At 35.6% G+C, this 13,322-nt stretch overlaps 1 protein-coding gene across 1 annotated transcript in view; it reads left to right on the top strand.

Annotated features, from left to right (window-relative positions):
• The window catches only part of LOC139697415 (laminin subunit alpha-2-like), a 119,446-nt gene that overhangs the window by 73,296 nt on the left and 32,828 nt on the right, over nucleotides 1–13,322 (top strand). Inside the window, exons 14-21 of the mRNA XM_071596112.1 lie at nucleotides 446–708; nucleotides 4,331–4,578; nucleotides 5,890–6,001; nucleotides 7,068–7,230; nucleotides 7,664–7,811; nucleotides 8,126–8,290; nucleotides 8,406–8,566; nucleotides 10,598–10,736. Coding sequence (XP_071452213.1) covers nucleotides 446–708; nucleotides 4,331–4,578; nucleotides 5,890–6,001; nucleotides 7,068–7,230; nucleotides 7,664–7,811; nucleotides 8,126–8,290; nucleotides 8,406–8,566; nucleotides 10,598–10,736 — 1,399 coding nt within the window. The remainder of the gene's footprint in view (nucleotides 1–445; nucleotides 709–4,330; nucleotides 4,579–5,889; nucleotides 6,002–7,067; nucleotides 7,231–7,663; nucleotides 7,812–8,125; nucleotides 8,291–8,405; nucleotides 8,567–10,597; nucleotides 10,737–13,322) is intronic.

Below are 13,322 nucleotides of genomic sequence, written 5' to 3'. Positions count from 1 at the left end.
GCCAGTAAGCTCATTCTGCCCTGTGTAGTCCCAATTTCCCTCCTTTCCTACCTTACCCAGTATAGACAGGATAGAAGTGTAGGAGGAGGCAAAAGGGAATCTCTTAACTCTCTTATGGTGAGTAGCATAAGAATAAGATGGTACATTTATAAATGTGAGTTGCTACTACATAATCATGATTGCTTTTTCATGACAATTCTCAATATTTGGCCAAAAAAGAGTTGTAGGTTCTAAAACCCTTGATAAAAATGATAAGATGGTATTACCTTTACAAGATAATGTCTGCATGTATGTAAATGAAAGAGACTAAATCTTAGTGCTCACTTCTATCTTCAGTGTTTAATATAATTGTACCTTGACTGAGAATTCTTCCTTGGTGATAGATTATTGCTTCTCAAAGTTATTAGGTTCACTGATATCATTATTTCTTGATCATTTTTTATAGCTGCAGTTATGGGTTCTTTGGATGGCCAGGTCGCACAATTGGCATGTCAGGAGAAGTTCAACCGGAACATGGGGTGAAATATGGCAATGAAATTGTTGGAACATGTGAACCTTGTAACTGTCATCCCATTGGAAGTGTGAGTGATGAATGTCATGAAAGGACAGGAGAATGCAATTGCCGCCCAGGTGTTACTGGAAGAGATTGTTCCCAATGCAAGGAGCCCGGGACTGTCCTATCTGCAGGGCCACCTCCTGGTTGTTTGTGTAAGTTAGAAGCCAGTGTTGTTATAAACTATAACTAAGGAATCAGTATGTAAAATATTATGTGCTATTTTATTCAAATAATAATCATTACCAGTAGTTGTAGTTTTAGGGGAGGCTACCGACAGCAAAGGTCATTTGCGCCATTAGGGATGGACAGGAAAGGATGAAGGGTGAAGCGAAACCCGGCATCAGCATTAGCCCTCTCTTAATGAAAGGCACCAAGGGGTCTGCAGTTTAATGTCTCATAAGATGGATGGTGCACACACACTCAAATCGCTCTCCACAAAGCACCTCAAGTAGGGATCGGGATATCACTGAAATATATCCACCGCACTATGGATTCAAACCCGCGCCCTCTCGGTGAGGAGCCAGTGCATTAGCCACCATACCATCCTGATCCCCATATAGTCATTATTGAGTAACATGGTAAACTATTTGTGATATGTATGCTTTGAATTTCTATTTACAACATATATACAATGCTTTCTAGATAAAATATGACACAAAAAATTTTGATGAGTTTAAAATGAAACTTGGTTTCTCTGAATGTTGTGTTATTTTTTGTCCTGTGCTTAGGAGTTTTTGTTCACAAAAAGGCTGTATAAATGATTTCAGAATCCATGCTGAATTTTTTTTCGGTGAAACTAGGGTCTTTGACAGATATATAGCTTATGGGTTTTGGCTCCATGCCCCAAGTTCGAGATGAAAACAAAAATAAAATAGAATCTCAGGTGGAATTTTAAGCCTATTTTTCATCCATATTCTCAACAGGGCAGTGGCTAAATAGGCAAAGCACCATTTAGTGGAACCAAAGGTAACTAATTTAGGACTCACTTTGTGGTCAATTTTCTCTCACCTCTACTAGTGTAAAAGTAATGCACTTCATCTTCTATTTTATTGCAAAATAATATTCAATGGAATATTTGGTTGTATACAATCTTTGTCAGTAACAAAGTTCAAACTTTTTGAATGAATGAACACTTTTAAACATTGAATATTCAATCAGTCATGATGAGTTGAACTATAAATTAATAAATCATCAAATTGAATGAAAAAATGTATTGTTCATGCAAATTTGGTTAATATAATGAAATAATATTTGTTAAGCATCTCGATAATTGATAGAGCAATATTTTTTCCATTATCAGTTATTCTTAGATGCCACAAATAACTGCCAGATGCTCAATTCAAACCATAAATTTAGTCAGTTCATCATTTAAGTTAAGAATGCAAGCTAATAGCAGTTATCGCAGTTAGTGCTTATGATTCAGGACTGGACTGAATGGACTGTATGATGCATACAGTCCATTACTTTCATCATTAATTAGTGACGAATTTCACAATTAGGTAGGCAAAAAGTATTCTGGCTGAATTATTGGGAGCTTCTTTTTGAATGTGAAATCTTGTGCTTGGTGAATTTTTGTTTAGGTTTTTGTGATAACTGTTAATGGGGAGATTGTTCTCAGTGATTAGCATACTTCTTAGCTAAGCCATTTCATTTAAATCCACAAATGCCGGTCTAATAAGATTTTTTTGCTTCAATTTAATGGTTCATTAACCTTAATTCTATCTTTTTTTATCCAAAATGTTATCCGTGGCAATTTTTCGGGGTTTTTCATATGTTTAATTTTAAAAAATTGTATCTCTAGTTTTTTAATTCACTTAATTTTTCAATGCAAGTGACTGTAGTATGTGAAGCTCTCTAGTGGCTGGGATTGGTAATTATCTGTCATCATTCATTGCACAGATTAAGTAATGTCGCCGATAATGCTTGATATATAGCTTATGTATGTAAGAAATCTGTCCCTAATGCCTTCATTTTGTTGCACACCATAGCCATACATTGATCAAAACCTTTTCTTCTGAATTTCCTAACGTGAAATTTCTTTAAAGAATTGGTTCCTGAAATTTGGAAAAAAGCTGTCATATCCTGCGCAATATACCACCCGCTTTTCACGCGTGTAACGATGCGAGGTCTGTTCAAAAAGTATCACGACTTTTGTGTTTTTTCAAAAGTTATTCATTTATTCATGAATATCTATTTTGTTCACTTCAGAGTAATCCCCATTAGGTAGTATACGCTTGTGCCTACGTTTTTTCCAATTCTCGAAGCACTTCAAAAAATCAGTTTTTGTGATGTTTTTCAGCTCCTCCTTCGATGCAGTCTTTATCTCGTCAATCGTCGCGTACCGTTGTCCTTTCATGGGCCTCTTCAGTTTCGGGAATAAGAAAAAGTCACTGGGGGCCAGATCTGGGGAATACGGTGGCTGCGGCATCATTAGTGTGTTGTTTTTAGCCAAAAATTCGCGCTCAAATAACGATGTGTGAGCAGGGGCGTTGTCATGGTGCAAAAGCCAATTTTTGTTCTTCGACAAATCCGAGCGTTTGTGGCAGATTACTTCGCGCAAATTGCGCATAACTTGCAGGTAATATTCCTCATTTACCGTTCTACCCCGTGGCAAGAGCTCATGATGCACCACACCCCTGCGATCGCAGAAAATTGTAAGCAAAACTTTCACATTCGACTGAACTTGGCGCGCTTTTTCCGGTCTTGGCTCTTGCTGCAGCTTCCATTTGGACGATTGAGCTTGAGTTTCCACGTCATAAACATAAACCCATGATTCGTCGCCAGTTATGACCCTCTGGAGCAAATTTGGGTTGTCGAGGACAGAGTCCAACACCTCATTAACAATGTTAATGCGTTGCTGTTTTTGGTCGAAATTGAACAATTTTGGTACGAATTTGGCGAGGTGACATACCCGTGTCATGCCTAAATCATTGGTAAAAATCGAATGGCACGTGCCAATCGATACGGTTAGGTCCTCGGCAACTGCTCTAACGGTGATTCGACGATTGGCCAATACTATTTTCTTCACTTCATCAATGTTTTCGTCTGTTGTTGACGCGCTCGGGCGTCCAGCACGCTCTTCGTCGTTCACATCTTCTCGGCCCTCTGAGAACATTTATACCACTAATTAGCATTGATTCGGTCCAAGATAGCTTCTCCATATGCCACAGCCAACATTCAGAATGCGTCCGCGCGCTTAATTTCGTTTTTCACACAAAATTTGGTGCAGATTCTTTAATCCATTTTTTGGAACAGGCAAAAATCGAAGGCAAGCCAAAACATGTCGAAGTAAAACAGCTGTCAAAAATTAACTGAACATTCAAAATGGCCGAACTTTTTGGTATAAGTGAGAGAAATAAGTAAGAACATGACGCCACAAAAAAATCGAAAATCAAATGTACGGACCCCGCGAAAATTGCAAATTCACGATACTTTTTTAATAGACCTCGTACCTATAGCTTTTTATCCATATTCATATCCTCAAGGATAGAGTTTAAAATTTAGAACTGCATTTCATAGGCTATTCTTGATGAATAGATCATAAACAAACTGTTTTCAGAGAGGGAGGAATGTCAACTTTCCCCGACGAATCATTTAGCTGTAAGCATTGTTTGCCCATTTCATGCTATAAATATTTGTACTTCCATTTGGTGAATGTGAAAATATTTCCAATCATTGCTGTGCATGTTTATTTATGGTAATAACTTGTAATCCAAAAGTGCAAATCGCTATTTTCTTTCAGAAGGATTTTAAAATTTTTATTTTATCTTTCAGCATGCATGGACAACTGCACTGGACCTCTTCTCACATATGCTTCAGAAATTGGTAGAACAATAACATCTGCATCATCCCAGTTTACCGGAGCTACACCTGCTCCCTGGGGCCGTCTAAGTGGGGTAGAGACAGAGTCTCATGACCTCAAAGCTAAACTAGATGCATCGAGAGAAGCTGCTAAAAAAGGAATATCAGGGGAAGGGGATATTACCATTCTCAAAGAGAGAGCACACTTCACAGTAACAAAGGTGAAAAGGCAGTACTCAATCAGCTTTCATTTACAACTTAATGATTGTTGTAATTTCTTTAGGAAAATTTTCAGTGGTACACATATACTTAACCTCACCAAATTCTTCCTATTTCCAGTTCAATAATTAATTAAATATATACATTAGCCTTTGATCTGACTATATTCTGTAGCATTATGATTAGTATACCTTCTCAATACGCTTCATCAGTATATTAAAACATCTGGAGAATTTGAGACTGGGAGACTGTGATCAAATCTTTGAAAGTCATCACCACTTTTGATGCATTGCCTTTTTGTCCAACCTCATACTGGCGGCAGAATTGTTTTTTAATTCACTGTCATATTTCTCAAATGATTAATCAATTTTGATAATTTTTCCAAAAAGGCAAAAATATGCTTTTAGAAATGCATTCTAAACAAGTACTGGAATTACAATCTGCCATCAAATGATAGGCATATCAACATGTCATGCAGATTGTCCGCATGGAAATTATTTGCTACAATTCACCAATACTTGTATAGCATATTTGATGCCATATAAATTGAAGTTTTTTCCCAAAATTATGGCTCAAAAATCACCCCTGGGCTATATGCGTGAAGGTGAGGTCATCTTGTATGCCAGTGCATCTTTTATGCCATCTTATATGATATTATTTTGGAAATTTTGCTTACTGTTTTTTGAAATGTTTGCAAATTTAATTTTTCCTGCATAGAATTCTAAATAATTAGTCGATCATAACAATTAGGATTGAAATGTGATGATTTGTTGCAAACATTTCTAAGACTTGAATAAAATCAATCTGAGAATTGGCTTGTAACAGCTCTCCAAGCTATCTTGTTTCTTACCAACCCTAAGGTCAGTTTAGTAGGTGATGGTTGAGCTAACCCAGTAATAAGCTCAACGGTATGTGAAATATTCACATCAGGTTGAGGGGCCAGTTTTCTTCCCTATGCCGGCTATGGTTTCCCAGGATGACCTGGTACCTGAAAAATCACACAGCTTGGGTGGAGCTGAGGGTGCTCAGGAAGGCATACTTGGGTATTGAACCTGGGCCCTCCAGTTATTAGTCCCACACTCTACCCCTGGACCTACCTCATCCCCAGTATACAACTACATAATGGTATTTTAATGTGGAAGACCCACTAGCCACTAGATTAACCTACTAGCCCTATTCCTAAAATGTCTTCATTTTTTTGATAACTGTATTTACTTTTAAATACTTTTTATGATGAAAGAGAGTTGAAAGGAGATATAATGGGAGTGATTTAATTTTAAATTTGCAATTTCAAGTGAAAACTTTTCTTTCAGGCTAAGGAAATTCTTGTAACTGCCTCCCAAGCTGCTGAGACTGGAAATTTTGTGTGGCGTGAAGTAACCAAAGAAGAAAGAGATGCAACTAATGCCCAAAAAATGATTCGAGGTTAGTAGATGAGAATTAGATGGTAACAAAATATGAGGGCTTTGTTTGTGAAATAAAATTGTTGTAATATTGGCTTTGATTAATCTTCAAATACTATCATTAGGCACTGAATTCAGTTGATATGGAGGTCTTATTTGGGTTGAAGAGTATAGCTCAGATTCAATCCTAATTCTGCAGTAGTCATTGGTAATGATATAATTCTATTAGAGAGCTCAAATATGTGCCAACTTGACATTGCTTTTTGGTTTTATTAAAGTTAAAGATTCCATATGCATCAGAAAATATGTCAAGGAAAATTGTTATTACTCCAGTATTGAATAAATGCTAATCAAAAATTTTTTTCCTTGTTAAGATAATTTGCACTTTCTCACACTTTGTACAGTATTAATCCCAATTTTCCCTATTCAACCCTTAACCTCCAATCAAATTTTCTGGAAGTATTTTTAAACTTAGTGCCCGAATTGGGCTATATGAAATTGTCATAATATGTTTTCATGTAGACTCTCATAAGGAATTAACATATAATAAATGGAACATTGGGAATAGGAGCACTCTTGCAGATGCCTCTGTTTTGAAAATTGGTGTCATGAAGTACAGAATCAGAAATTTTGGAAAGTGATCGAATACTTCTATTTATGTATTTAGCGTAACCATTCCTTAAATGTAGCATTTATGTTCATTACCACTTGAAAATGTCTCTATGATAAACAATATAAATATGGTATCTATCTATGATAATAATATAAATCCTTCTTATTGGGCCATATTGACTGCTGCATGTAATCCACCTGGAAGCAATGGCTCATTATCAGCTACCTTGACTCTTCTTAATATCTTTCATCTTGATGTTGGGGTACTAGGTCTGGCCTGTCTAGCCTGAGTAAAAATGTAAATGGTCATACCTTCATGTGAATTTTTCTTTAAATCGGGTGTTTGTTGTTAAGGAAAAAAATCTTAAGACTTTTCCAGAGAAAGTGAATACATTTCAACGAGGATGTAACTATTTTTTTTAAATTGAGGATCATTATTTTTATTATCATGATTATTACCACTATTTTCTCTATAGATGTTGTCAGCGATTTGCGCAGATATGGAGGAGAAGGATCTCAAAACTCACAGGTTGGAAGCATGGAAGCAGCTCTGAATGAAGCACGACGTCTTCTCTATCAAATACGTAGTAAAGGACATCAATCTAGTTCAACTTCAGTGGCAGCCAATGAAGCATTGAGGTATTTTCTTGTAACCTTAAATTATTTTATGAAATGATTTTTATAAAACCATAAATAAATTGTCAGAATTTATGGAGCCTTTATTTAAGACTTATTTACATACTTTCATTGAATATATTATGAAGTATATTTCACTTAATCACTTAGATAAGTTATTTTATTTAATTAGAATTATCTCTTATTGATAACATGTATGACAAGATTCCTGAAAATGATAGATTTTTAAATTATATACCTGCATGTAATTATGAATTTATTCTGTCTGCATCAAGAAGCCAGTAAAAACGTATCAATTGATTGATTTAAGAGGAAATGGAAATTGAAATGCATGTGATATTAAATGTTGGATTGCAAGAGTTTACATGAGGGTAAACATTACATTTGAAGTTAATAATTTTGGAAAAATAATGCTAATGGATATTCCCTCTGACAGGACAGCCGAAGATTTACTCAGAAGACTAAAAAATTATTCAATGGATAGAACCAGAACTCATCGTTTACGAGACAGCTTAGAAACTTGGACTGTAAGGCTTCAAGACCTTGATGAACTTATTGGAAAAGTGGCATCAACTCTTGAGAAGGTAAATTCCATGCTGTTCATATTTATTTGATCCATTACAGTAAAATACCAACATCATGTTCAAATACTATCTCACTGATTGATAGGCTAGGCAGAAACAGGTAAGCAACTAGCATTGAATCACACACGTGTGAAATTAAAACATAACCTCATGAAAGATTCAAGTTTCCTTGATTAGGCATGAAAGTTTCAAAACATGCATTTCATGTAAATTAGCTATAGCTGGAACAAATTTATCATCTTTTATAGCTTTGTAATTTTTGTGTAAATATTTCTTGAAATTAATTTAGTCAAAAATATATATTTTGTTAAAAGGAAAAGGAACTAACTCAAGAGAACACAGCAGCATTGGAAAGAGTGAAAGGGAGACTTTCCCAGTTTGTTGATGAGCAGGAAGCGATTGCCATGGCTGCTGATGAAGCCGCAAAATACAACAGAGATGGAGAGTTGGCTCTACGATTATCTGAAAACAGCTTGCATGTTAGTAAAGAATTATTTTAAAGTCATATTTCTTGCAAACATTTAAAATTGATGTAGCAACGCTAATTTACTTTTCCCTTTGCTGATTACAATTAAAATCATGCTTTTTTTTTAGCACCTGGAAAAACTCCAGTATCAATTGGGAAATCTGACAGAGAAGGCTGAACAGAAGGAAAGCCTGTTGGCTCGACTTAATCCACTTTATGAAGAGAAATATGTTCGGGCTGCTCAACATCATGCAGATAAGCTAATGGAAAGAGCTGAAGAATACAGAGAGTGAGTTTGTGTGATTTTAACAATATGACATTTTTGTGCGATAGAGAATGAAATTTATTAACTACTGTTATTTGATGGCATTCCTGCAACTTTGAAACAGAGTGGAATCTTACTTCACGAACACTTTTCATCGTAAATGATTCGCATAATGGGCAAAAATATTTTTTCCGATGACTTACTTAACAGGCAACATTTTGCATAACAAGTGATGAGGAGATGAGGATTCCCGAAGTGATTGTGCACTTCAGTTTGTTGCATTTGTTCTACTAGCATCCTAGTGGTCACATATATTTCTAAACTTGTGTTCAGATATTATATTTGTGATTTTTTTGTTCAAAGTTTAATAGTATTTTTTGCGTTTCCACAAAGAAAAAGCTGCAAGAAGTCAGCCATGAGAGAGTGAAAATAAACGTAGAAATGAAAAGTAAAATCATTGAAAAGCAAGAAAAAAGTGTGAATGTGGCTGCTCTAGCATGCAAATACAATCAACGATTTGCACAATCAACAAGAGCAAGGATAGAAATAAGAAGATAGATGCGTCAAAGGGAGTGACAGGAATACCTATGCAATTTTTACATGTTGACAACAATGTTGAAAGGTTGCTTCTCATATGGATAAATGAAAATCAATTGAAACAATTGATTCTATTGACAAGAACATCATTTGTGAAAAGGCAATAGTGATTTTTGCTTGCCTCGTTAAGAAGATGCCAGGATCATCGATGGCCGAAGAAGTATTTAAGGGAAACCATTGGTAGTTTGAGAAGTTTTAAGAGAAGTTTAGCCACCATCCTTGGTGTTGTGAGGCATAGTGAAGCACCTAGCTCTGACTCAAAAGCAGTAGAGAACTTCACCCGTGACTTCAAGAAGCTCGTAGACTGAGGGTGTCCTGCTGCAAAAGGTTGTTAATTGAGAGAATACAGGTGTCTTCTGGAAAAAGGTGCTGAAGCAAAGCTATAAAACAGCAGAGAAGAATACATTGCTCAGCCACAAGCCACTGAAAGGCAATCTCACTTTGCTATTTTGTACCAATGCAAACAGTGATTTGAAAATTAAACTCCTCCTTGTATACCATTCAGAAACTCTATAATCCTTCAAAAATTTAAGTCCAGAAGAGAAGGCTAAATGTGGTTTGGAGGTCATGGGACACTGTTGCATCATAGATTGAGAAGTATCATCCTAATGAGGCAGTGGCTATGCACACTAAAAATTTATTTAATGATAACGTTGTGTCGCATTGCACAAAATTTTAAAGCATGGGCAAAGACAAATGTCCCAAGATAACTTTTTAGTAAAAAAGAATTAGGAATATCATACATAATAAACTAATATTATCAATTCCTGTTTGTTTTCTACAAATCGAATTCACATTCCAGGTTGGTTCATTCTGTGATAGAAGAAAAGATGAAGAACAATTTTTTTAATAATTTTATTTGAATAAACCTTGTACATACTTTTGTGGCATAGAATGCATTATTGTATTTTGTATTAATTTTTATGGGAAAAATTGTTTCGCTTAATTTTCCTCTTGAGAAATATTCCGAAATGAATTATGTTTGTTGGGGTGCCACTCAAAAATGATTGATAAATGGCAGAAGTGGAATCCTGGCCTATTAAAATTGGCTATTCATTCTTGTTCTTGTTTTGTTGTTCACAGTGAAATGGTAGTAAAGGAGTTAAATAAATTTAACATTTTTAAAACCCTCCATTGACAGTGTTAATTTTCTACATTTATTTCTAAATATGAATTTTTTATTTATAATTGTCTGTTTATATTTTTTCTACATTCAGTCATTTAGATGGCCAAATACAAATTTATTTTCTGACTTTAACTTGCATTCAAGTCAAAGATTATAGTTGATATTTTTTGGTCAAAGTTCAATTCAGCTATTACATATGTAAACATGTTCATTGAAACTTATTCTTAAGTTAATTTAGGCAATTATGAATGGAAATGTTTCTTAAAGAATTTCTTATCAGCATCTTATTATGATTTAATATATATATTAATCAAATTTTCTTGTATATTTAGTCGCTTCAATGCCACACGAGAAGTTGCCAGTTATGCTCTGCAAGCCGCCCAAGCATATAGAAAAATTGTTGAAGCATTAGAAAGTGCCAAAGAAGCCTCTCAAAATGCAACTGTAGCTTCAAAAATTGCATTTTCAAAGGTAAAGCCATCTACTTTTACTAGAGTAATATATAATGAATTCATAATCCCATATTGAATCCTGAATATTTGTATTACCCCATTTCAAGTAGAACCTGTTAAAAAACAGTCGTTTTATAGCACTTCATGTGACCAAGATTATTTTGAGGCCAAATAGTGGTTGCATTCATGCGTGTGATACCCTCCTAAATTCATCCTGTCATGTCATCCAAAAACCTTGGTCATGTTTAGTGCCTCCAATGGTTGTCATTCTCTTTTCCATGAAATACCATCTTTTCTCCAACTGTTATCCAACCTTCAAACTGACAAATAAAATACATGCATTTATAAACCATAAATCTTATTAGCACTGGGCTCATTTTTATTTTATTTTCCCACAGTATTGAAATTTAAAGTTTAAATGGCCAAATTTGGTTTGTTTTGAAAATTTTTTCAATGCAACCTTCAATAATTATTAAATCTGCCGAAGGGTATGGGAGCATTTCCAAAATGTGGGGATATTTGCATTTAAATATAGTAAGAAAAATTTCACATTATTCTTACTGCTTAAATGCTGATGTAACCATTGCAATCAACCAAAAGTTTGGTTTGGTAACACTTTGGTCGTGATTTACGAAGTCATATTATTTTGACAGTCATTTTCACAATGTGTAGATAGTTGCATCATTTTTATCACTTATACTCAATATTAGTTTATCAGTTTAACATATCCACTATATTTCATATTATTGTCATAAGGTTACAAATGTGTTCAATTTTAGTCCTAATATATGCTGCCATTTCATGTTTGTTTTTCCTTTTAATTTTCCCCGGTTAAATTCTGGTGCTGTGTCTCTTTGTAAAAAATTGTTGGTGTTAGTGATGTTGATGATGTTTGAAATCTTTTCAATGAGGTAGAAGATATAATTCCTACTGGCAATTCTGGAGATATTTGTTTTCTTTAGAGCCCAGTTATGATGATGAGTTTGATGTCTTCATCATCAATGTACTGTACCTACCCTTGTGTTGTTCAACTTCAGCTCCTGATTTTTTTCCTATTCCCTTGGTGTTCTGTATATACTACCTTGATCAAAAAGTTCCCGGAATAACCACCGTGTGGCGCTCCCATCGTTCCGATTTGAGTTCTGTTTTTTTTGTTAAATTGGTACATCTGTTGTTGATATTCCCTTTAAATCTTAGTGTCATAACTTGACATTTGCAAAAGTTACGGTCGGTTTTCGGTATGTCCATCAGTTCTTCCTGCGATTTTTCCATTACTTCCTCTCGGCTGCTAAAACGCGTTCCCCGTAATGGTTTTTTAACTCGATTGAACAGAAAGAAGTCACAGGGAGCCAAATCAGGTGAATTCGGTGGCTGTTGGATGGTATTTGTTGCATTTTTCGTCAAAAAATTACGAATAATGATAGCACTGTGCGACGGTGCGTTATCATGGTGCAAAATCCACGAGTTTTCTGCCCACATTTCTGGTCTCTTTCGGCGAATTGCTTCACGCAAGCGTCTCATAACGCCCAAATAATACTCTTTGTTTACTGTCTGGCCTTCTGGCAAAAATTCATGATGCACTACACCGTTGTAATCCATGAAAACCGTCAGCATTGCCTTCTTTTTTGACTGAAAACGACGTGGTTTTTTTGGTCTCGGCTCATTTGGTGAACGCCATTCACTTGCCTGATGTCTGGATTGCGTGTCGTACTCATAAACCCACGTCTCGTCTCCAGTAACGATCCTTTTGATGAATGTGGGATCGGATTCAGCCTCGCAAATCATGTCTTTTGCGACGTCAACACGGTCTCTTTTTTGCATGAAATTGAGGTCTTTTGGCACCAACTTTGCTGCTACACGACGGAAACCCAAATCATTAACCACAATGTCTTGGGCGGATCCATAGGCAATGTTCAAGTCCTCCGCTATTTCTCTGATGGTTAATTTGCGGTTATTGACCAACATTTCTTTTACTTTATCAATTTTTTCACCGACTTTCGATGTCGATGGTCTGCCACTGCGTTCATCATCTTCGATTGACTCACGACCACTTCTGAACCACTCGTGCCACTGGTAAACGACCGTTTTTTTTAGAGAATCGTTGCCGAAACACTTTTCCAACATTTCCAACGTCCGTGCGCCACTAAATCCGTTTTTTACGCAAAATTTAATACAAGTTCGTTGTTGCAAATTTAAATCCATTTCTGAAATTGTAAAAAATCGCCAACACACACAGAGATAGATGTACTCTTGGCTACGTAACTTTTGCAAATGTCAAGTTATGACACTAAGATTTAAAGGGAATATCAACAACAGATGTACCAATTTAACAAAAAAAACAGAACTCAAATCGGAACGATGGGAGCGCCACACGGTGGTTATTCCGGGAACGTTTTGATCAAGGTAGTATACAAAGATAATGGTGGTCCTTCGTATAGGTTTCTCATCATCAGAATGAGTCTGGGTGAAATAGATTGGCAACATTACTTGAAATCTGGTCCATATCACTTAAAAGAGTCTGATGTCCCATCATATCTGAAGGAACTAAGACTTGGTGGAGTAGAATTGGTTATCATTCCTATCCTGGTTGTAATGATATGTGTAA

This window comes from Hetaerina americana, unplaced genomic scaffold (genome assembly GCF_022747635.1).
Source record: "Hetaerina americana unplaced genomic scaffold, ioHetAmer1.1.p SCAF_1, whole genome shotgun sequence".
NCBI classification, from domain to species: Eukaryota; Metazoa; Arthropoda; class Insecta; order Odonata; family Calopterygidae; genus Hetaerina; species Hetaerina americana.
This window is presented reverse-complemented; position numbering and strand designations above follow the sequence as displayed.